General features: G+C 45.1%; 1 protein-coding gene across 1 annotated transcript in view; it reads right to left on the bottom strand.

The window, feature by feature from the left end:
* Nucleotides 1-23,864, bottom strand: part of LOC131837109 (ankyrin repeat domain-containing protein 26-like) — a 40,118-nt gene extending 16,254 nt beyond the window's left edge. The window contains 3 exon segments of the mRNA XM_059183370.1: nucleotides 22,078-22,532; nucleotides 22,535-22,970; nucleotides 23,791-23,864. Coding sequence (XP_059039353.1) covers nucleotides 22,078-22,532; nucleotides 22,535-22,970; nucleotides 23,791-23,864 — 965 coding nt within the window.
* Nucleotides 23,865-24,705: the final 841 nt, after the last annotated feature.

Raw genomic sequence — 24,705 nt, 5'->3', positions numbered from 1 at the left:
GAGTGAGAGAGAGATACATGTATCTCCCTATCTATATATTTATGGAGAGAATAACTTAAGCTTCCTTAATGTGAGGATTAATATTTTTCAAAAGTTCTAGAAAATTTTTATTATTTCTTTTAATACTGCCTCTCAAAAATTTCTTATTTCACTTTGTTGAATTTATACTATAATTTTACATTTTATTTTGGTGTCTTATCCCCTTTTTTCTATTTTTTAAAAAAATATTTTTATTAAAATATAATGTATTATTTGCCCCAGGGGTATAGGTCTATGAATCATCAGAATTAAACATCTCACAGCATTCACCATAGCACATACCCTCTGCAATGTCCACAACCTAACCACCCTCTCTCTACCCCCATTCCTTGCAGCAACCCTCAGTTTGTTTTGTCAGATTAAGAGTCTCTTGTGGGTTGTCTCCTTCCCTATCCCATCTTGTTTCATTTTTTTCCTTCCTTACCCTCCACAACACTCCACTCTGCCTCTCAAATTCCTCATATCAGAGAGATCATTTGATAATTGTCTTTCCCTGATTGACTTATTTTGCTCAGCGTAATACTCTCTAGTTCCATCCACGTCATTGCAAATGACAAGATTTCATTTCTTATGATGGCTGCATAGTATTCCATTGTGTATATATATATATACACCACATATTCTTTATCCATTCATCTATTGATGAATATCTCAGTTCTTTCCATAGTTTACTATTGTGGTCATTGCTGCTATAAACATTCAGGTACACATGCCCCTTCGAATCCCTACATTTGTATCTTTAGGGTAAATACCCAGTAGTGTAATTGTTGGGTCATAGGGTAGGTCTATTTTCAACTTTTGGAGGAACCTCCATCTGTTTTCCAGAGTGGCTGCACCAGCTTGCATTCCCACCAACAGTGTAGGAGGGTTCCCCTTTCTCTGTATCCTTGCCAACGTCTGTGATTCTTGTTAATTTTACTTGTTAATTTTAGCCATTGTCAGTGGTATGAGGTGGTATCTCATTGTAATTTTGATTTGTATTTCCCTGATGCCAACTGATGTGGAGCACTTTTTCATGTGTCTATTGGCCATCTGGATGTCTTCTTTGCAGAAATGTCTGTTCATGTCTTCTTTCCATTTCTGGATTGGATTATTTGGGGTTTTTTGGGTGTTGAGTTTAATAAGTTCTTTATAGATTTTGGATACTAGCCCTTTATCTAATATGTCATTTACAGATATCTTCTTCCATTCTGTCAGTTGTCTTTTGGTTTTGTTGACTGTTTCCTTTGCTGTGCAAAAGCTTTTGATTTTGATGAAGTCCCAATAGTTCATTTTTGCCCTTGCTTCCCTTGCCTTTGGGGATGTTTCTAGGAAGAAGTTGCTGAAGCTGAGGTCAAAGAGGTTGCTGTCTGGGTTCTCCTCAAGGATTTTGATGGGTTTCTATCTCACATTGAGGTCTTTCATCCATTTCAAGTTTGTATTTGAGTGTGGTGTTAGGGAATGGCCCAATTTTTCCAACATCATTTGAAGAGACTGTCTTTTTTCCATTGGACATTTTTTCCTACTTTGTAGAAGATTAGTTGACCATAGAGTTGAGGGTCCATTTCTGGGCTCTCTATTCTGTTCCACTGATCTATGTCTACTTTTGTACCAGTACCATACTGTCTTGATGATGACAGCTTTGTAATAGAGCTTAAAGTCTGGAATTGTGAAGCCACCAACTTTGGCTTTCTTTTTCAACATTCCTCTGGATATTTGGGGTATTTTCTGGCTCCATATATATTTTAGAATTATTTGTTCTATTTCTTCGGAAAAAGAATGGATGGTATTTTGGTAGGGATTGCATTAAATGTGTATTGCTTTAAATATTTGTTCTTCCAATCCATGAGCATGGAACGTTTTCCCATTTCTTTGTGTCATCCTCAATTTCTTTCATGAATACTTTATAGTTTTCTGAGTGCAGTTTCTTTGCCTCTTTGGTTAGGTTTATTCCTAGGTATCTTAGGGTTTTGGATGCAATTATAAATGGGATCGAGTCCTTAATTTCTCTTTCTTCTGTCTTGCTGTTGTTGTATAGAAATGCAACTGATTTCTGTGCATTGATTTTATATTGTGACACATTTCTGAATTCCTGTGTTTTGGAGTGGAATCTTTTGGGTTTTCCACATAAAGTATCATATCATCTGCAAAGAATGAGAGTTTGAATTCTTCTTTGCCTACTTGGATGCCTTTAATTTCTTTTTGCTGTATGACTGCTGCAGTTAGCACTATTTTGAATAGCTGTCCCTGCCATGTTCCTGACCTTAGGGGAAAAGCTCTCAGTTTTTTCCTATTGAGCATTATATTGGCTGTGGGTTCTTCATAGATGGCTTTGATGATATTGAGGTATGTAACTTCTATCCATACACTTTGGAGAGTTTTGATCAAGAAAGGATGCTTTACTTTGTCAAATGCTTTTTTCATCATCTATTGAGATTATCAAATGGTTCTTGTTTTTTCCTTTATTAATGTGGTTTATCACATTGATTGATTTGCAGATGTTGAACTAACCTTACAGCCCAGGAATAAATCCTACTTGGTCATAGCAAATAATCATTTTAATGTACTGTTGGATCCTATTGGATCCTATTGTTAGGTTTTGGTGAGAATTTTTGCATCCATGTTCATCAAGGATATTGGTCTGTAATTCTCCTTTTTGGTGGGGTCTTTGTCTGGTTTTGGCCTCAAGGTAATGCTGGTCTCAAAATGAGTTTGGAACTCCCCCCCCCCTTTTTTTGAACAGTTTCAGGAGAAGAGATATTCTTTAAATGTTTGGTAGAATTCCCCTGGGAAGCCATCTGGCCCTGGGCTCTTGTTTGTTGGAAGATCTTTGATGACTGCTTCAACCTCCTTGCTGGTTATGGGTCTGTTCAGTTTTTCTATTTCTTCCTGTTTCAGTTTTGGTAGTTTATACATCTTTAGGAATGCATCCATTTCTTCCAGATTGTCAAATTGGCAGGTGTATAGTTGCTCGTGTGTGTTCTTATAATTGTATTTCTTTGGTTTTTGTTGTGATCTCTCCTCTTTCATTCATGGTTTTATTTATTTGAGTCCTTTCTCTTTTCTTTTTGATAAGTCTGGGCAGGAGTTCATCAATTTTATTCATTCTTTCAATGAACCAGCTCCTAGTTTCATTCATTTGTTTTACTGTTCTTTTGGTTTCTATTTCATTGATTGCTGCTTTGATCTTTATTATTTTTCTTCTCCTGCTGGGTTTAGGCTTTCTTTGCTGTTCTTTCTCCAGCTCCTTTAACTGTAGGGTTAGGTTGTGTACTTGAGACCTTTCTTGTTTTGTGAGAAAGGCTTATATCACTACATACTTTGCTTTCAGGATTGCCTTTACTGTTTCCCACAGATTTTGAACCGTTGTGTTTTCATCATCATTTGTTTCCATGAATTTTTTCAATTCTTCTTTAATTTCCTGGTTGACCCATTCATTCTTTAGTAGGATGCTTTTTAGTCTCCATGTATTTGAGTTCTTTCCAACATTCCTTTTTCTAGCTTCAGAGCATTGTGGTCTGTGATGTCCATATGGTCCAGTGTGTCATTTAAGGCCTTTATTTCCTTATTGATCTTTTGCTTGGATGATCTGTCCATTTCACTGAGGGGGTGTTAAAGTCCCCTATTGTTATTGTATTATTGTTGATGTGTTTCTTTGCTTTTGTTATTAAAATTGGTTTATATATTTGGCTGCTCCCCTGTTAGGGGCATGTTAGATATTTAAAATTGTTAGATCTTCTTGTTGGACAGACCCTTTAAGCATGATATAATGTCCTTCCTCATCTCTTATTATAGTCTTTGGCTTAAAGTCTAATTTATCTGTTATAGGGATTGCCACCCCAGCTTTCTTTTGATGTCCATTAGCATGATAAACTATTTTCCACCCGTTCACTTTAAATCTGGAGGGGTCTTTAGGTCTAAAATGAGTTTCTTGTGGGCAGCATTTTGATTTTTTAAAAAATCCATTCTGATACCCTGTGTCTTTTGATTGGGGGCATTTAGCCCATTTACATTCAGAGTAACTATTGAAAGATATGAATTTAGATGCCATTGATTGCCTGTAAGGTGATTGTTACTGTATATTGTCTCTATTCCTTTCTGGTCTACTACTTTTAGGCTCTCTCTTTGCTTAAAGGACCCCTTTCAATATTTCCTGTAGGGCTGGTTCGGTGTTTGCAAATTCTTTTAATTTTTGTTTGTCCTGGACGCTTTTTATTTTTCCAATGATAGCCATCTATTTTCAATGATAACCTAGCTGGATATAGTATTCTTGGCTGCATATTTTTCTCGTTTAGTGCTCTGAATATATCATACCAGTTCTTCCTGGCCTGCCACTTATCTGTGAATAAGTCTGCTGCCAATCTAATATTTCTACCATTGTATGTTACAGACTTCTTGTCCCATGCTGCTTTCAGGATTTTCTCTTTGTCACTAAGACTTGTAAGTTTTACTATTAGATGATGGGCTGTGGACCTATTTTTATTGATTTTGAGGGGAATTCTTTGTGCCTCCTGGATTTTGATGCTTGTTCCCTTTGCCGTATTAGGGAAATTCTCTACTATAATTCACTCCAATATATCTTCTGCCCCCCCACCCCTTCTTCTTCTTCTGGAATCCCAGTTATTCCAATATTGTTTCATCTTATGGTATCACTTATCTCTTGAATTCTCCCCTCGTGGTCCATTAGTTGTTTGTCTCTCTCTCTCTCTCTTTTTTTTTTTTTTTAGATTTTATTTATTTATTTGACTGGGATCACAAGTAGGCAGAGAGGCAGGAAGAAGCAGACTCCCTGCTGAGCAGAGAGTCCCATGCGGGGCTTGATCCCAGGACCCTGAGAGCATGACCTGAGCTGAAGGCAGAGGCTTAACCCACTAAGCCACCCAGGTGCCTCTTTTGCTCAGCTTTATTCTCTGTCATTTGGTCTTCTATATCACTAATTCTTCTGCCTCATTTATCCTAGCAGTAAGAGCCTCCATTTTTAAAAAGATTTTATTTATTTATTTGACAGACAGAGATCACAAGTAGACAGAGAGGGAGACAGAGAGAGAGGAGGAAGCAGGCCCCCTGTTGAGCAGAGAGCCCAATGTGGGGTTCGATCCTAGGACCCAGGGATCATGACCTGAGCTGAAGGCAGAGGCTGTAACCCACTGAGCCACCCAGGCACCCCAGGAGCCTCCATTTTTTATTGTACCTCATTAGTAGCTTTTTAAATTTCAACTTGGTTAGATTTCAGTTCTTTTATTTTTTTTGAAAGGGATTTTATTTTTCCATGCCTTTTTTGAGGCCAACCAGCACCTTGAGAATCATCATTCTGAACTCTAGTTCTGACATATACCAATGTCCATATTGAGTAGGTCCCCAGCCATCAGTACTGTCTCTTGTTCTTTTTTTTGTGGTGAGTTTTTTGTTTTTTGGGTTTTGTGTGTGTGTGTGTGTTGAGTTTTTATGCCTTTTTATTTTATCCAGATAAGAATATATGAACGGGAGAATAAAATGCTAAGAGGGTGGCAAAGACCCCAGAAAATGTATGCTAACTAAATCAGAAGAGACCTAAAACCAGGAGGAGAAGAAAGGGGAAAAAAGAAATAAAATTTAATATATATATATATATATATATATATATATATATATGACTGGTGAATAGAACAAAGCCACCCACTTGACGTTGGGTGTATTCTATACTCTTAGAAAAAACTACCTACCAAAATTTTAAAGAAAGAAAAAAATATATATACAAAAATAAGAGTAAATACAATGAAGGGATGGAATATGACAGTAAAGATGAAAATTTTTAAAAATTCTGAAAAAGGAATTGATAAGTTGGCTGGAAAAAGAAAAAAAAGTACAGAATGTGTTCAGGCTGGAGACTAAAACAAGCCATGTGCTAGATTTAGGGTATATTTTTGATCTATTAGAAGAAATTGATTTATTAGATATATTTTGATCTATTAGAAGAAATTGAATCTATTGATATATTAGAAGATCTATTTGATCTATTAGAAGAAATTTTGATCTATTAGGAGAAATTAAATCCCAAAATTTTAAAAGGAAAAGAAAAGAAACCTATGTGTATACAACAAATAAGGTTAAATACAATGAAGGGATTAAAATATGACTATAACAATGAAGGTTTAAAAAGATTTTTTTTTAAAAGGTATTGTTAAGATAAACTAGTTAAAAAATGTTAAAAGAGGAAAGAGGAAATCTTTTTTTAAAAAGAGAATAAGAAAAAAATAAAATTTAAAAAAATTTAACTTTGCAAGACTAAAAGATCATGGGGAAAAAGCCATGAATTCTATGTGTTGCTTTCCCCTAGATCTGGAGTTCTATTGTTCTCCTTGATTGATGAACTTGGTCTTGCTGATCTTCTGGAGGAGGAGCCTGTTGCAGTGATTCCCAAATGTCTTTGCCTGAGACAGAATTGCATCACCCTTGCCAGAGGCCAGGCTAAGTATTCTGCTTGGGTTCACTCTCTGGAGCTTTTGTTCCCTGAATGCTTTCCATACAGCTTTGGAGGACGGGAATGAAGATTGCAGCCTCCCAGTCTCCAGCCTGGAGGAGCCAAGAGCTCGGGCCCCACTCCTCAGTGCGCCCTCAGAGAACAATCAATCACTCCTGTCTCCCTGGTCTTGCAGCCATCCTCTGTGGGGCTTAGTTGACAGCTCTGTGTTCACCCAGCCTGTGACTGAGCATTTCTATCTCTGGCACACAGCTCTATTTGGAGTCTCCAAACCCAGCAGATTCCTGCTGTGCATTCCTGCACCACTCCTCCTGAAGGGGAAAGGAAGGGGTTCTCTCCGGATCTGCCACTTGTGGAGTCCCTGCTCTAAGAGCAGTGGCCTGATTGTGCCTTGGATCATTGTTTAAAGTAACCCCGAGCTGAGAGCTAGGGCCTAGGGACATGGCAGGCTCCATCTGCCAGCGCTGAGAGGGGCTCCCCAGGGGGCTGAGTAGAGGGCAGGCTTGGCCAGCATTTGGAGGTGATCCAGGCTGCGAATGCGCTTGGTGCTTGGAGTGCTTTCTTCCACAGTTCCCACCCTGATCACTGGGAACCCCAGGCCAGGCCCAGGCAGCTCTCCCCACCGCTGGAAGCAAATTTGCTGGGGGCTTCTGGCAAATTCTCATGAACTTTCTGCCCAGATCAATATCAACCTGGCCGCGCACCTGCCTGGTGTTTGGCGCACTTTCTCAGCTAGGTGCATATGGCGGCCATGCAGGACCATGGGCCAGAACCACAAAGCTCCCCTGAGAGCCCCCAGGGAGGTGAGCTTCCCAGGGGCAGAGTTCAAGGAGGGGTGAGACTGACTGTCAGGCTTCATGTTTGCAGGCCAGGGAGAGGGGCGCCAAAGTTGGGGGTGGCCTGAGGAGGGCATGCGTGTTTCTCCCATTCTGAGGATGTTGCACAGCTCCAAATGGCACAGTTTCCTCCTGGGGGGCAGGCAGAGTCTTGGGGTGTGGCTCAGAGGTCCCCAATCTGGAGGGCTTGGGGGCCAGACCAATGGGACAGAAGCCTGAAAACCAAACCTAGGATTAGGGTTAGGGCCTAGGGGCATGGCAGGCCTGATCTACTGACGCTGAGGAGGGTGCCCCTGGGGGATTAGTTGACAGTGGGGTTCAGGTAGTACGTCAGACTCTGGGTTTGTGGCCAGGGTGGCTATCGACTGTGGTGGGGGGGGGTGCCCTCAGAGTGCCATGAACGTATCTCCCACTCTGAGGGTTCTGTGCAGCTCCAAATGGCATGGATTCCTCCTGGGTGGCAAGCAAATTCCTGTGGTGTTGCTCAGTGGTCCCCAATCTGGAGGGATTGGGGGCCAGTTCTCTGGAGGTGGAAGTCTTAAACCCAACCTAGGGTTAGGGTTAGAGCCTAGGGGCATGACAGGCCTAATCTGCCTGCACTGAGTCGGGATCCTTGGACGGATGAGCTGAGGGCAGGGGTCAAGTGGCACATCAGTCTACGGATTTCTGGCCTAGGGGACGGAAAAGGTGGTGTGGCCTCAGGGAAGTAGGCAGGTTTATTCTGCTCTGAGGGTTCTGTGCAGCTCCAAACGGCAAGATTTCCTCCTGGATGGCAGGCGGAATCCCAGGGTGTGGTTCAGTTGTCCCCAGTCTGGAGGGCTGGGGGCCAAGCTTCTTGGGACAAAAGCCTAGCAACCTGAACTAGGGTTAGGGTTAGGGCCTAGAGGCATGGCAGACCCAAACTGCTGATGCTGAGGCGGGCTCCCTTGGGGGCTGAGCTGAGGGCAGGTGTCAGGTGGCCAATAGGCTCTGGATTTCTGGCCAGGGTGGCCCCAAAAGTTGGGGTGGCCTCAGGGGAGCATGCTGGTTTATCCTGCCCTGATGGTTCTGTGTGGCTCCAAATAACACAGTTTCCTCCTGGGTGACAGGCAGAATCCTACAGTATGACTCACTTGTCCCTGAACTGGAGGATTTGGGGGCCAAATCTGGGGATGGGAGAATGAAAACTCAACCTAGGGTTAGGGTTATGGCCTGGAGGCCTGGCAGGCCCGTTCTGCCTGCACTAAGGTGGGCTCCCCAGGTGCTGAGCAGAGGGTGTGCATCAGGTGGTGCATCAGACTCCGTGTTTGTGGCCAGGGATATGGGAGTACCCACTTGGGGGCATGCAGGTTTCTCCTGCTCTGAGGGTTCTGCTTAGCTCCAAATGGCATGGTTTCCTCCTTGGTCACAGGCGGAGTGTGGGCTGTGGCTCAGGGATCCCCAACTGAAGGGCTTGGAGGTCAGGCCTCTGTGGACAGAAGCCTGAAAACCCAACCTAGTGTTAGAGTTAGGGCCTAGGGGCATGGGAGACCCAATATGCTGGTGCTGAGGTGGGCTCCCACGGGGGCTGAGTTGTGGGGCGTTAGGTGGAGTGTCAGACCCCAGGTTTGTGGCCAGGGGTGCCTCCGAATATCTGGGTGGTCTCAGGGGGGCCTGCTGGTTTCTCCCACTCGGAGGGTTCTCTGCAGCCTCAAATGGCATGGTTTCCTTCTGGGTGGGAGGCAAAATCCTGCAGTGTGACTCAGGGGTCCCTAATTTGGAGGCTTGAGGGCCAGGTCTCTGGGGATAGAAGCATGAAACCACAACCAAGGTTAGTGTTAGGGTCTAGGGGCATGGCAGGCCCAATCTGCAGGCAGAGTCAAGGTCCCTGGACACCTGAGCTGAGGGTAGGATCAGGTGTGGTGCATCAGGAACTGGATTTGCAGCCAGGGGTGATGCAGAAGGTGGGGGTTGTCTCAGGGGAACATGCAGGTTTCTCCTAGTCTGAGGGTTCTGGGCAGTTCCAAATGGCATGATTTCCTCCTGGGTGGTGAAGGAGTGCTGGGGTGTGGCTCAGGGGTCCCCAAACTGGAGAGTTTCAGGGCCAGGCCTCTGGGCTGGAAGCTTAAAAACCCAACCTAGGGTTAGGGTTAGGGTTAGGGCCTAGGGGCATGGCAGGCCCCATCTGCCTGTGCTGAGTCGGGATCCCTTGAGAGCTGAGCTGAGGGCAGGGGTCAGGTAGTGCATCAGTTTCTGGGTTTATGGCCAAGGGGGACGCAGAAGGTGGAAATGACCTCAGGGGGGCATGCAGGTTTCTCCTGCTCTGAGGGTTCTGTGCAACTCGGTTTCCTCCTGGTTGGTAGGTGGAGTCCTGGGATGTGGCTCAGTTGTCCCCAATCTGGAAGTATTGGGGACCAGACCTCTAGGGACAGAAGCCTGAAAACCCAGTCTAGGATTAGAGTTAGGGTGTAGAGGCATGGCAGGCCTGATCTGCCAGCGCTGAGGTAGGATCCCAGGAGGCCTGAGTTGAGGACGTACATCAGGCTGTGCTTCATACTCCAGGTTTGTGACCCAGGGGACAATGAATGTCAGTGTGGCCTCCAGGGGCATGCAGTTTCCTCCATTCCAAGGGCTTTCTGCAGCTCCAAATGGCACGGTTTCCTCCTGGGTGTCAGAAGGAGTCCTGGGGTGTTGTTTAGGGGTCCCCAATCTGGAGGGCTTGGGGGTCAGGCTTCAGGGACAGAAGTGTGAAAACCCAACCTAGGGTTAGGGTTAGGGCCTAAGGGCATGGCTAGTCTGATCTGCGTGCTCTGAGTCAGGTTCCCGGGGGGCTTAGTTTAGGGTGGAGATCAGGCAGTGCATCAGATTCCAGGTTTGTGGCCAGGTGGCTGCTAATAGTGGGGATAGTCTTAGGGTGGAATGCAGGTATCTCCCACTCTGAGGGTTCTGCGCAGCTCCAAACAGCACAGTTTCCACCTGGGTGATAGAATCCTGGGGTGTGACTCAGAGATCCTCAATCTGATGGCCTTGGGTGCCAGACCTCTGGAGACAGAAGCCTGAGAACCCAACCTAGGGTTAACGTTAGAACCTAGGGTCATGACAGGTCTTATCTCCAGGCTCTGGGGCAGACGACCCAGGGTTTTAGTTGAGGGCGGTTGTCAGGTGGCACATCAGACTACAGGTTTGTGGCTAGGGTGGCCGCCTACAGTGGTGTGTGTGTGTGTGTGTGTGTGTGTGTGTGTGTGTGTGTGGCCTCAGGGGGCCATGTAGATTTCTCCTGCTCTGAATGTTCCCAGAGTTCCAAAGGCCATGGTTTCTTTCTGGGTGGGAGGCAGAGTCCTCTCAAATTGCTTCAGTGTCCCCAGTCTCTGGGGCTTTTGGCATGAGGTCTCTGGTCTCAGAGCCCAACCTAGGGTCAGGCTTGTGGTCAAGTTTAGGGGTACAGGTTAGGGTAGGGTTTAGGGGCTTGCTAAGGTTAGGGTTAGGGTTAGGTTTAGGGTCACGGGTTAGGGGCAGGGGTTAAGGTTAGGGTTGAGGGGTTTGCTAGGGTTAATTTATTTGTGTTTAATACAAGATGTCCGTGCTTAAATAAGACATTTTCTTAGAGTATTTTACAGTAAGTAAAGGTTAGCATGTAACCCAAATAGTTACAGAGAAGAACCAAATGTTCCAAAGCAACACTTAATGTTTCCTGACATTTATGTTTTATGGTCAAAATAGTTAAAAATTGAGTTGCTCTGTGACTCTTCTCTGAGATGAATTTGCTGGCCCTGTCTTTCTGGTCTTGGCTAGCTTCTTCTCAGTGGGCTTCCTTAATGTGCCTCTCTGAATAGAATGGCTCTCTGAGCCCTTAGCCTGCATTCCTTCCTATCATTGATCCGTTGATTATATCCCACCCTCTTTGCAAGCTCCTAGGTGGGACTAGAGATATACTTTTGCACTGAGTAGATACTCCATAAATATTTATTAATTGAAAAGTAGGACTTTCTTTTTAATAAAAATATGCATGTTTTATCAGTGATTTTTTTAACCATTTCAGAATATATATGGAGAAATCTATTGCTCCATGAATATACATCTGTCAAGGCTGTGGCCTTATTATGTCCTTTTCATGCTTCCCTGAGCTAACCATAGTGCTCTTTACCCATGTCTGAAGCTCAGCTTCAGTCTATAGGGGTGAGTTCTGTGAAGGCACTGGGGGACATTTGAGGGGGCTTGTCCTGCTGGACACCACATCATCTGGGGCCATATGTGACATGAGCATTTCCTCTTTCTCTAGCTTTTCCCATCTTCCTCTACTCTCTGTCAGCATCTGGGTTTCCCACTAACTATATCTTTGCAGACAAGCTCTGAGATGACCTATGGCTTTGGATGCCATTGACATGACAGAGTCTTGTTATAACCAGTTTCAGAGGTTTCTGTGGCAGTAACATGACGTTTGCTCCCAGAATATACCCCATGAAGAGTCCCCTGAGAGTCTGGGAGTCCAGGAAAGATCAATGGGTGATTGCAGCTTTAGCTGAAGCCACTCTTGGGGAATCATGCTGGAGGCCATCTCCCATCTCACTCTGGCTCTTCCGCTGATTGCCAATACAACCTAGGAGAGTCCCTTCATCAGGGCTTGAGGCTCATGCTTTCTAAAAAGAGGAAATGTTCTTAGATGAATTGATTCATTCAAGACTACAGAATGAACTCCTGTGAAGTTCTGGGCAGTCTCCAAGATGGATTCTATCTCAGGAGTTCTGACTCCCATCGTCCCCGCTCCCATGGAGTTCCCCCAATGGACACAATGGCTGTTCCATGGAGATTCCCAGGGCCACACTGGACTAGCAAGTTTCTTTAGGGTATGCCCCCAAGCCATCTGATGTGGCTGAGGGACCATGAGCAATTCTGAATCCAAACCAAGGTTTTGGCTGTGCTGCCTTCCTTGCATAAAAATAGCAGTGCCTGGGTCAGGTCTTCACTGCAACCGCTGAGCGGGCTTAGTGAGGGCCTTGCCCGGGACACTAGCCCTGTGACAGTGTGAGGGTACTCAGAGTCCACAGTTAAGTCATGCAGTGCAACAGGTGATTCTGTATCAGGGTAGATGATACAAGGTACGGTTTCACAGCAAACATGACAAAAGACACTTAAAATGACAGAAGAGTATGTAGTTAAACATACTTTATACTATTAGAGTGATGGGAAAAGTGAACGATTGGATCAGAAAGGGAAATGGGAGTACCAAGAAGCAGGCTGGAGTCGTCAGGGGGTAGGAAGTATCTTGTGGAGGAAGGGACCAGGCCTCTTGTCACGGGTTACAACAGTGCAGCATCAGGGTGTGTGCTGTGTCTGACACATGACCCCCAGGGGCACTGGGGGCATTCTAGCTCCAGAGGATCTACAGACTGCAAATTGGCCTGAGCAGAGCCTCCTGGTAGGTCTTCTGTGTTCCTGGGTGTGGCTCTTCCTCTGCTTTTGGAGACTGTTGATTCTATTTTGTGTGGATTCAGTGCTGTTAGTTGACACAAATTCTTCCTGAAAAGAAGTGGAATAGAAGTCATCCTTGTTTCCTAAGTAGACTCAATAGTAATAGCCTCTTCCCAGGCTCCTGGGCCTTCATCTGCTCATCAACTCCAAGATTTTTTATTTTTTTTTTTTCAACTCCAAGGTTTTAAAAACATCTTCTATTTTTAGTAGGTTGAAAGAATCAGTTTGTTTTTTAAAAAATTCAATGAAGTCACACTTTTCATAATCTATACAATGATCTGTAAACACTGAATGAACAAGGTTTGATGGGATGGGGCGCCTGGGTGGCCCAGTGGGTTAAAGCCTCTGCCTTCTGCTCAGGTAATGATCCCAGGAACCTGGGATCAAGTGCCGCGTCGGGCTCTCTGCTCAGCAGGGAGCCTGCTTCCCTTCCTCTCTCCCTTCCTCTCTCTCTGCCTGCCTTTCTGCCCACATGTAATCTCTGTTTGTCAAATAAATAAAAAAATAATCTTTAAAAAATTAGGTTTGATGGGATGAAGGAAGTATTGGCTTTGCAGTGAGATTTGGGGCAGTGCTTACTCATTGTTGCCCCCATGTGGCCACTCTCCAGGTAGCACGTGGCCCAATGTTTCCATTAACCAGATTCAAGGGAGAGTAAGACCAAGAAGGTTGGTCCCTGAATTCCTTAGCTCCTAAAAACCATCCTCTAATTTATGAGTAATATTCTAAATCGAGTACATCTTACCTAGATATTAGGGTTAAGGTCAGGGTCAAGTTGCATACATTAACTATGGACATCTTTTTTGTATGTCAATCTTACCTGCCTAAGGTGTTTTTAAAAAATAAAATGGGAGAGGATTTAGTCACCAAAACACTGAGCACATTACCTGTCCTGGGAAATAGGTCACTAAACATAGTTATTGTTTCATCATAGCTGAGGACCAGGAGCTGATCCTACAGGTTCTAGGCAGGTAGCCTCTGTGGCCAGCGGGCCATCTCCCCACCAACACCCACACCCAGCTCAGCACTTTCTCTGCTCTGCTCAAGGGGAGCAAACAGACAGACCAGGGGCAGGTGGGACTCTCTCCTGTCAGGCATGGCGCACTTCTGACAGGTATAAAAGTGGGCCAGCTCACATACACATGACTTGTTCTTTTGGTTCCTTGCCTCGGCCTCTCTTTCTGTCACCCTGGTCCTGAACCTTTAGCTCCTGTGAGAATTTGGGTTTGCAGATTTCTGTTGACATTTCGAAGTGCAGATCTGTATTGCCTTTGTTCCCTGTCCTTGGGTCAGAGAGGAAAGCAGGAAAAGTCATCATACTCTGAAAGCAGCAAAAAGAAATATCAAGGGGCGCCTGGGTGGCTCAGTGGGTTAAAGCCTCTGCCTTCGGCTCAGGTCATGATCCCAGGGTTCTGGGATTAAGCCCCACATCGGGCTCTCTGCTCAGCAGGGAGCCTGCTTCCTCCTCTCTCTTTGCCTGCCTCTCTGTCTCCTTGTGATCTCTGTCTGTCAAATAAATAAATAAAATCTTAAAAAAAGAAAAAAAAGAAAAAAAAAAAGAAATATCAAGTATGCTCTGCCCCCAGCACCTGAGATTTGAAAGCAATGGCCAGCTATGTACTTCATGTTCTACACAATCAGCTTTAGGGACTCACAGATGCATATGAAATGAAACTGTACTGAAAGAAATCTCATTACCGAACTTCTGCCTCGCAGAAGACAGTTTAGGGATACTGCCCCTCACCTGCCCTGTTATTTCTAGTCTGGCCAATGCCCAATCACAATGACATGTGTAGCCACACAAGGGCACAACTATGACATCCTCCTGGACCACTCCTGGTCCCCCTGCCCCCCGGACTGGCCAACTCGACACCCCCAGTCCTCCTCCTGAGCATCCCCCATAGTGACACAGCTGTGATCATCCTCCTGGAGCATTTCCTGTCCCCGGGGCTGGCCTGCACACCCCCAATCCTGGGTGTCACCTGTCACAGCACTTGTCACACAAGCTGTCATTTGTTGTCTCTCAGTCTGTCTTTTCTGCTTAGAGTAGATCTCTCTCACAGATGCCTGGTTGGATGATAAGTGGATGAATGGTTTGGGGATCTTTGGTCCTGGAACAGCAGGCACCCCTCAAAACCCTGATGGGCAGGGGGAGTCTCTGCCCCTCTTTGTGCCTCCAGCCTCAGTGGAACCTAGTATCCAAGACAAGGGACTTGGGAGTCCTCCCAGATTAAGTTTGTTCTATGAAGGTGGATTCCTTCCAAGATCATTGCGAAACCACATTGTGTGGCCATTCCTGTGGGACAGAAAGCATGCTACTGTATAGTATTCTTCTTGCACACTGTGGCTAACAAAAAGGAAACACATGCTCACCCTCACAAGTTCACACTTACACCTCCGTTTCTGAGCATCACTACCATGTAAACGACAGTGAATTCCCGTTAGGCTGCTGACTTGTAGACGTGCCATCCAAGGTGTCAGTAGAGGAGGATGGAGATGGAGTTCTGGCTTAAAGGGTGGAAGTCCTTGCCTCTGGGGGTGAAGAAATTAGATTTTACCCAGAAGGTGCTATGTTCTACTCAAAGACATGACATGATCCTAGGATCTTTGAGACCAGGGATCGACTCAGAATTTTTTTTTTTTAAGATTTTATTTATTCATTTGACAGAGAGAGATCACAAGTAAGCAGAGAGGCAGGCAGAGAGAGAGGAAGGGAAGCAGGCTCCCTGCTGAGCAGAGAGCTCGATGCGGGACTCGATCCCAGGACCCTGAGATCATGACCTGAGCCGAAGGCAGTGGCTTAACCCACTGAGCCACCCAGGTGCCCTCGACTCAGAATTTTCTGGAAAGTCTTCCATAAGGATTTTCCGTTAGGTGTTGCAATCCAGGTGGTGTCTTGGACAATGACCCCAGTCTTGCATTGTGGCTTGAAAGCAGCCACAGACAGTCCATAACTAATGTTCCAGACACACTTGATTCAGAAAATACAGCGGGAGGTCCCATTTGGCCCATGGGAGGTAGTTTCCCACACCCCAGATTTGCAACATGATGATGGGGAGAGGGCTCTTCTTTTCCAATAACAGAGTGGGGGTACAATTTTCCAGTGGCAGAGTGGGAGTACACTGGGATCTATCCTGCCTGACACTGGCCCCTCCACTTGAAAGGAAAAAAAGATGATAGTGAGATTGGTCAATAATTAAGGCCTCAGGAACTTTCCCGCCTTTCTCTCTAGGCCCCTAGCTTCCCATAATACATTTGTCTGTGGTTGAATTCCACATAGGTATTGTTTGGCTGAGTATGTTCCCATTGCCTGGCAGATATATCTTGTGGGTTATATACCACACAGATGCTCGTCTTGTTCAGGCCAAGACCATGAGCACATTCGGGGTTCTCCTAGTTAGTGGAGGATCTAGCATGTGTGGGCTTCAGGATGAGTCTGATTCAGCCCTCAGCGATGTTATGGAGCGCCTGCCTCTTGGGCCCTCTGTGGAACTGGGACAGGCCTGGCCTAGGGCACTTCTGCAGTCACGATGGAAAAGCCCCTGGCCTGGGTGGTCTTCCCCATGCTTGGCTCTGTAGGCTGAGACCTGAGGTTCCTCCCACCTCTTTGGCTGGAACCAGGTCACATGCCCATGAGTGAGCCAATCCCTGGAGCCAGGGAGTGGAGTTGTGGAGACTAGCACAGGTTGTTAGGACCTCTGTTGTAATGACTTTTTTAATGGCCATGGTGGCAAGATCTTCTGGGATGCATCTGTTAATAAAACAAATATTAATTTCTGATAGAAAGTGGGTCCAAGGTGCTGGCTTAGCACCTAGCACCTCAGTCCCAGCACCTCAGTACTAGTGTACTACTCTGCAGAGACAATGGCTGAAAATGAGCAAGGTGGATGGAAACAGGTCTGGAGTGCATAAGGGAATGGTGTGTGTGGGTAGGGGTTTGGGGATAATAGCTCTGGCCAAACTATCTCCAACTGATCTAGTTTCAAAAAGGTGCGGGGAATCCATGGTGTCTCACCGTCCATCATTTTGCAGGTGAAGAATATGCCTTTTGCATGAAGTACGGCAAAACTTGTTCCAAGTATTCTCTAGTTGGTATGGAAGTCGGGGAGACAGCATCCTCCATTTGCTAGGATAGGCATGAGAGGCTGAGTGCTCTCAAGAAGGTGTGTGGCTTTGGCAGGGCTCACTGTGAGCCTGCACACAGGACTGACGAGGACAGTTCACGGTTTTGTTCTGAGGTTGGAGTACTGGAAGAATGCAGTGCCCCATGTAATCCCAGGCAGGGGGCAGACCTGGAGTCCACTGTAGAGTTACTTTGTGGGAGTGGTGGTGATCTGCAGCATCCGCTTCATGAGATGTCTGTCCTTTATTGAGTTCTGGGTGTGGTTTCTGTGACTGTGTCCTAATAGCTGGGATTTCCAAGGACTGGGAGTTTTTAGCTTCACCATAAGAGTTGGTCCACTGGGAGTGGGCAAGTCCCATTCTGCTGCTGAGAAGTGTGTCTCCAGCGGTTGGAGTGTGTATTACCAGCCTAGACATCAATAGTGAGGTGGTTATGGTGGTCAACAGGCTATTATTATTGATGATTGTTATGGGGGAATTCCATAGGATGAGATGTTAGATCTTATGGTTAGGGATCCTCACTGAGCGCCCATCAAGGGTGCTTTTTCTGAGTTTCATATTCAACTTTTTTTTATTGCTTCTAATAGCCCTCCTTGTACTTGGTATTCCAATGAGCAGTGCATTACAACGTTACCTGCATTTTACCCGTGTGTTGATGGGGATTTGAGAAAGGAAAATGTTGTCAGTGGTTCCACAAATTGTACACTGGAACAGCCAAATAATAAAATTTTATTTTTGACCCAAAGTAGGAAGTATCCTGCTGTGATTCTTAAAGTAGGGGAGGGGACCCTCTTTTGGTACTGGTAATGAGTACCATAGGCCTTCCCTGGGAACATTATCAGATTCTGTTGGAAACTTGGTCTTTGTCATTGCGGATGAATCAGAAGTCAACGAATTATTTGCTTCCTGTTTCATTTTCCGTGAGCACTTCCACAATATTTGGATTAACACCTCTACCATTGTCAAATCACCCTAGCTTTGGCAGCAGCTCACCCTTCTCTGCCAAGGGTATGTTTGAGCCAAGACAAAAGTGAATTCTGGGTGACTGTGAGATCCTAGGATCAGAATGCTGTCGGTAGGAAGTTACTGACATCTTAAATTCTAAACCCTCTCTTGACACCCAGATGAAATGCATTTCAGATTTAGAAAGTTCAGATAGAAATTTTGTTTCTGTGATGACAACTGAAGAAAATGTGTCATCCCTAAACCTAATGTTAACTCCTAACTTTAACGGTGAAACATAACCTGACCTTAAAGCCCAAACTGGAACACTGAATCCTGAACTCTGAACCTGAGCCCTGGATCCAAGCCCTGAACCACGAACCCAAACTCTAAACCAGAACTCTGAGCCATGAAACCTGAACCCAAATCCCAGCATGAACCCAAACCTCAAATTTGACCTTGAACTTTATCCTATAAGCCCTGAGTCTTAAACCCTAAATCATAAACCTAAAGCCCTAAACTCTGTTCCCTTGCCCCTCACCCTGACTCTAAACCCAAAGCCTGATCTAGAACTCTGACTGAAACCTGAACCTGAACCCAAATTCAAACCCTTCACCACACTTTATGCATTCTCCACTGATGGATATTTGCAGTTTCTACCTTTTAATTCTTGCGAACACTGGGTTGGGGGCTAGGGTTAGGGTCTTGGATTAGGGCCAGGGCCAGGATTGAGAGCAAGTTCAGGTCAGAGTGTGGGTCTGCGTCGGAGCCAAGGTCATGTTCGGTGCCACCGTTTGGGTCAGGGACTGCTGTCATTCCATATTGTTTCCAATTCATTGTTCCTTAGCTATTTTTTGAGAAGTTGGGGGGATATTGGGCTCCATGCAGTTTGAATATCCAGAATGAAATGGCTTCAGCTGGACCTTGGGAGGGAGCAGGTGCTTCCATTGAAGGGTGAGCTCCCCTAGTCCTGCACTGCCTCCATGGCCTACAGAGGGCACAGGATCCCAGCTCCTGCCCTGAGCCTGGGCTGCACAGCCCCAGCTGGAGCAGGAGCCTGACCTCCTCAAGACCCATTGTGGAGTGTTCTGGAGGATGTGGGGCTGCTCCTACACTGACAGGACAAGCTGGGGAGGATGTGGGTCCACATCCACACTGACAGGACCCACTGTGGAGGGCGTGGGGCCACGTCCACACTGATAGCACTCCCGCCCCCTCAGGACCTGCCGCTGGAGGAGAAGGTGAGAAAAACCGCCTGAGCTGGGACTGGTGAGGGGTGCATGGTCTCAGAACCCCACGGAGGAAGGGCGCGCTGTGTAGATACTGGGGCTTCTGTGGTTTTGTGTGTGGTGATGTGGCCTCCCAGGGTGCTGTGCTTGAGGCTCTGGGGTCTCCCCTTTCTGGGCTCAGATGCGTGCCCTGTGTCCCGCATCTGTGTTTGTGTGCATGCGGATTCAGTTCCTGGGGCTCCTGAGACAGTCTGCAGTCAAGGAGCAGGCACCACGTCTTGGCTGTGTGGGGTCCTTCCCATGTCCATACCTGATTCAGGGTTGGTCTGGAGTCTGGAAGTTTGGGACTGACAGCGCGGACTCTGTAGACGGCTTTGGGGAGAGTAGCTATTTTCCCAGTGTCAGTTCTTCCCTGAGCACAGAGGGTCTTACCATCTCTGTGTGTCTCCCTCCCTGTCTGTCATCAGTGTCTCACAGCTGTCAGAGGACAGGTCTGTCACCTCCTTGGTTCAGGGGACTCCTAGATATCGTGTTCTTTTGGATGCAGTAGTAAATGAGATGGTTCTCCATAGTCTCTTTCTGATGGTTTCTTTGGAGCACATAGAAATGCACTTGATTTGTGTATATTGATTTTGTTCCTGGCAAGTTTCCTGAATTTATTGGTTCTGTTTGCCTTAAACTCAAACTGCCAGTTATTTGACCAGCAAAATTAATTTAGGAATAGCAGAGAATGGCGATCTGGGATGAGCAAGCTACGGTCACATCACAGGCAAGTGCAAGAAACAAAGGAGAGGAACATTATTCCATGGAGGAGGAAGAAGAATTTGGGAGGGTTGCTTGGAAGGAAAGTCCACTGGAGAAAGGCATGGGTTCAGGGGGATGGAGGATTCTCACTGGCCGAGCTGCAGGGATGGAGGATTTCTTGTAGGAAATGAACCCTTCAGCTTCCCCTGGCTCTCCCACGGGGGATTGTAATGTGGGGTCTGTAACGGGCACTGAGCGCCAGGTGCCCCCTTCCAGCCTCCCCTTCTGGCACCCCAGTCCACTTTTCTGAGGCTTCCCTTCATGCTTTTTCACAGTTCTAACCAGATTGTGGTGGAGCGTTGTAGAGAATTGGAATTCCAAATCCCACTGCTTCTACTGCACCCAACACACAGCGGTGCTTGATTTAATCCTCCCACAAGTCTCTTGCTAACATGTGGCCTCCTCCAAGGGCGAGTGGCCTCTCCATGGTGGGTGAACTGGATCTGGGAGGGCTTGGCCTCCATCCCAAAGTCTGATGTCCTCCCTGCTTCTGTGATGTGTTGCTGATGTGGGTGTTTGGAAGAGTCATTTACTCCACAGTGATTTCAAATCTGCAGTAACTTGTTACAGCAGCACAAATATGCTTTATCTCCACACTCAGACTCCCCAGCTATTGTTTCTTTGCCACGTTTACCACTTCAAACAGGCTACTTTGGTGCATTTTACCCCAAACAGGGACAGTGTCCCACAGAACCACCACATAACCTCAAGTGAGGAAATCATGATGGTTCCCACATTTGAACCCAGACCACAGGCCCGCTTCAGCTATCACCACCTGCCCGACAGTCTGAAATGTCTTCTGCATTCGGATGCAGTTTTCTTCTTCTGGAATTTCTTCTAGGACTTTCCCTTATTTGGGTAACCTCGATGGACTTAAGGGGCACAGATGGCTCCCATCTGAGTGGTATTTCTATCTGACTTATGTCACTGGGGCTGTTTTCAGTGACTATCCACACTGTGACATGCATCAGTCCTTCATTCACTTTTCACAGTGACTGAACATAAGAGCATTGATCCCTTAAAACATTTCAGGTACACAATTCTCGGGCCTTAGCTGAGTTCCCACGGTTGTACATCATTCTCCAGAACTTCCTCATTCTCCTTGAGGGAACCTGTATGCATGAAACACCAATTCCCCATTGTTCTTTCCCTTGGCCCCCTGCAGCCACACCCAGCTTTGTGTACCGGATGCCTCATCCAAGTGGGATCATACAGTCTCTGTCCTTCCGTGACTGGCTGATTTCACTCAGGTAATGACTTCCATGTTCAACCCGTGTGGTAGTCTGTGTCAGAACTCCCTTTGTTTTTAAGGCTGAATCATGTTCCATGGTGTATAAACCAGATTTTGTTTATCCATTGATCTGTCAGTGGACACTTTGGCTTTTGTGAGAAATGCTGCTCTGAATATGGGTACTTCTACTTTCCATTTTTGTGGGCATATAGGCTGCAGTGGAATTCTGTATTTAATAGTTTAAGGAACCACCATATTCCCTCCCCACCACCACCACAAATGAGCCATTTTACTTCATTCCTTCATAGGGCAGAACAAGATAGCCATTTATGTATCTACTTCATTTTGTTTATCCTTTTCCCTATGGATGGACATTTGCATAGTTTGTGGTTTTTCTTTATTGTGAACACAGATGCTATGTATAGTCCTGTACATTTTTGTTTGTTTAAGCCAGCATTTTCAATTTGGGGTGTATATATCTAGGAGTACAACTGTGAACCATATGGTAATTCTGCTTTGATCTATTTGAGTAAATGCCAAACTATTTTATAGGTAGACTGCCCCATTTTTTACAAGCAAGGTTTAGGGTTTCAGTTTCTCAACATGTTTTTGTTATTTTTCATTTTCTTGATCATAGCGATTCTACTTGTGTAAAAGGACATCTAATTGGTTTATATCTTCATTTCCATAAAGACTTTTTTTTTAAAGGTTTTATTTATTTATTTGACAGAGAGAGAGATCACAAATAGGCAGAGAGACAGACAGAGAGAGAGATGAGGAGAAGCAGGCTCCCTGCTGAGCAGAGAGCCCCATGCGGGACTCGATCCCAGGCCCCTGGCATCATGACCTGAGATGAAGGCAGAGGCTTAACCCACTGAGCCACCCAGGTGCCCCCATAAAGATTTTTTTTTATCTATTAAGGTCATCTGTTTAAACTCTGTGGATGCCAACCACTTTTTGGTCACTGACTGTAAAACAGATGGGTATTTATCATTAACTTTCAAATACCTGGATCTTTGACAAATTGCACTTTTTTGGTTCAAATGAGTAGACTTCCAATTGGACAAATTGGATTCAGATGTTTCTTTGTCCTCCATTTCTCCTGGTTTATTAGGAAGAGAATCATTTACTTCAACACTAGGCTTCAAGAAAAAACATTTTCCTGGAGAATCTGATTGGGATGCTTGTTTTTCCTCCATTTCTCCTCCTTTCTTAGGAACAGAATCTTTCTCCTCAACAGTAGGCTTCAAGAAAGAATATTTTCCCAGAGAGTCTTCTACTTGTTCATTTAATGTACTTGTCCCTTTCTGATCTGCATTTCCAGGTAAATGATCAATGTATTTCTCTGGAAGACTCTCAGAATTACTCTCAGAATCCCAAGGTGATTCTTCATTTTGTTCTGCAAATCGTAATGCTGACAGCATAACATGTCTATCATTTTTATCTGCCCTGTCAGCAGAAGTCAGTCATTAACTGTTTGCTCTTTTGGAACACTTTCAATAATACCAAAGTCCTTTGTTCCAATTTCTGGCTGCTCCTCTCCTTCCTTTGTAAGACCAAAGCCTAACAATGTGAAAGGAGGTCTTAGAAGAGAATCAGGTGATGGCAAAGCAGGAGGAGAAGAGTCACAGACTTCAACTGATGGTTTGGAAGGAATGCCAACCACATCTTCACATTTGTTGTCAGAGCTATCATCCTCAAATAAAGTTTTATCTCCTGGTGATACAAGGCCAAGTTTTGTTTTCAAATTCTTGAAATGCTGAGAAACATTCATTAGTTTTTTTAAGTTTGGTTTTGAGGTAGTCTTCATATTCAAACTTAAGACTTCATCATCTGATGTAGGCCATGAAGCATTATTTGATGAAGTTCTAGAATCTAGGTGAGGTTCTGTGGGGTGAGGTCTGGAGCGGATGACCAAGAAAGAATTCTTGAGACATTTTTGGTGCAAAATGGTGGTCTATTAAAGCACGGGGACAGGACCCGTGGGCAGAAAGAGCTGCTGCTCTGCTATCCTGCGGAGTGGCTGATTATGTACACCGGAGTTGGGTAGGTGAGGACAAAAGGGGTGTTCAGAAGACTGTCAGGATACTGGAGGCCTGGTTATCGTCAAGCCAAGGCTGTTTTTACCTCCAATGAGGCACTAACAGGAAGACAGTTCAGTTGGGAGTTTCCTGGTGGAATGTTACATTTCTCCTATCAAGTGTCCTTCTCAATGAGCTTTAGGTTTAGAAGAAATTTAACTTTATTTCTATTTACTTTCATCTCAGCCTCCTTAAGTTTTATGGAGGGGAGGGCGATGTTAGGGCTTTTGGAACTGAGTTGCTTGGCTCTGGAAGTTAGGCTGTTGATAAGATAGCTTCTTTGTTGTAAATCACTAGGACATTTGTAAACCAAGGGAGACTCCTGCCTTGCAGGATTGTGATCTCTGCAATTTAACTATTTGTTTTTCTTTTTAGAGCAGACAGGAGTGCCTGAGGGATGTCACACATGTCACTGAAGTTGGGGGAGAGGGAGTATAAGGTGCCAGCTTTTTCTTTGTTCTCCATCAGCCTTTTGCTCCCTCATGATTCCTCCCTGAACAATTTTGACCCTTAAATCTTTAAGGTAGTTGAAGGTGGAAGGTCTCATCTTCTGTAACATCTTCTTGCTGTAAAGGGGCATAGAGTTGTCCCTACCTATTTGGGCCACATTGATCAGTTGAGGAATGTGTAGGGGAGTTACAAAAGACAGAGGCAGCTGAATCCAGTGCTGACAGTGACGAAATATCTCTGTGCGTGGTAAGGATTATCTGTCATGGTGAAGTCATTGCAGCAATGGAGTCTTGGCACCAAGTAGAGAAACACTGAACAAAGCAACACATTAAGATTAATAAGGCTATAAGAATGAGAAGCCCAAAAAGAAGATTTTAATTGCAGGCCACAGTCCTCCTTTAAACCAGGAACTTAACCCATCACTGAGAGAGAGAAGGATCCTGTAGAGACTCAATCTGGATATTCATATCTTTTATTAATCCTGAGAAATTTTTGTGGTATTCTGGGATGTACACACAACATTCTGTTTGATAATTGCACATGTGCCACCCCGTGCTGCTGTCAGGACATCTAAGGCCATCCTATTTTGTAGGACTGCCTTGCTCATCTGTGAGACTTCGATATTAAGTAGGGAGATGCTATTTAGTGAATCATTGAGTGCCTTTGCAGTATGTTTATTAAGGGCTTCTACATGCCAAATGACATCCTCTAGTCCCACAGATTGAGCAAAAATGGATGTTAAGTGATCATACCATTTAAAAACAGATCGTGTCCATCTTTGCTTTAAATCAGGGAGATTATCTGGAGTGATGATGGTTTTAGGAACGAGCCCATGAATCCAGGCAAATCCTAAGGTACAGCGATCTATCCACCCTGGAGGAAGCCAGGGCCACAGGTTAGTTCCACATATCCAGTGGGTTCCATTTGAAGCTGACCATTTAATGCCAGGTCACCTTACCCAATCAGTAGCAAACCAGTCAGTAGCCTGGAGTACTATTATTTGGGAACACATTTCTAATGATAGCCACCCTAGATGTTGTGTGTTATTTGCCCAAATATCATATGTATGATTTCTTTGTTCAAAGCATAAAACTGACTGAGCTGT

Source organism: Mustela lutreola, chromosome 7 (genome assembly GCF_030435805.1).
Source record: "Mustela lutreola isolate mMusLut2 chromosome 7, mMusLut2.pri, whole genome shotgun sequence".
Taxonomy (NCBI): domain Eukaryota; kingdom Metazoa; phylum Chordata; class Mammalia; order Carnivora; family Mustelidae; genus Mustela; species Mustela lutreola.
This window is presented reverse-complemented; position numbering and strand designations above follow the sequence as displayed.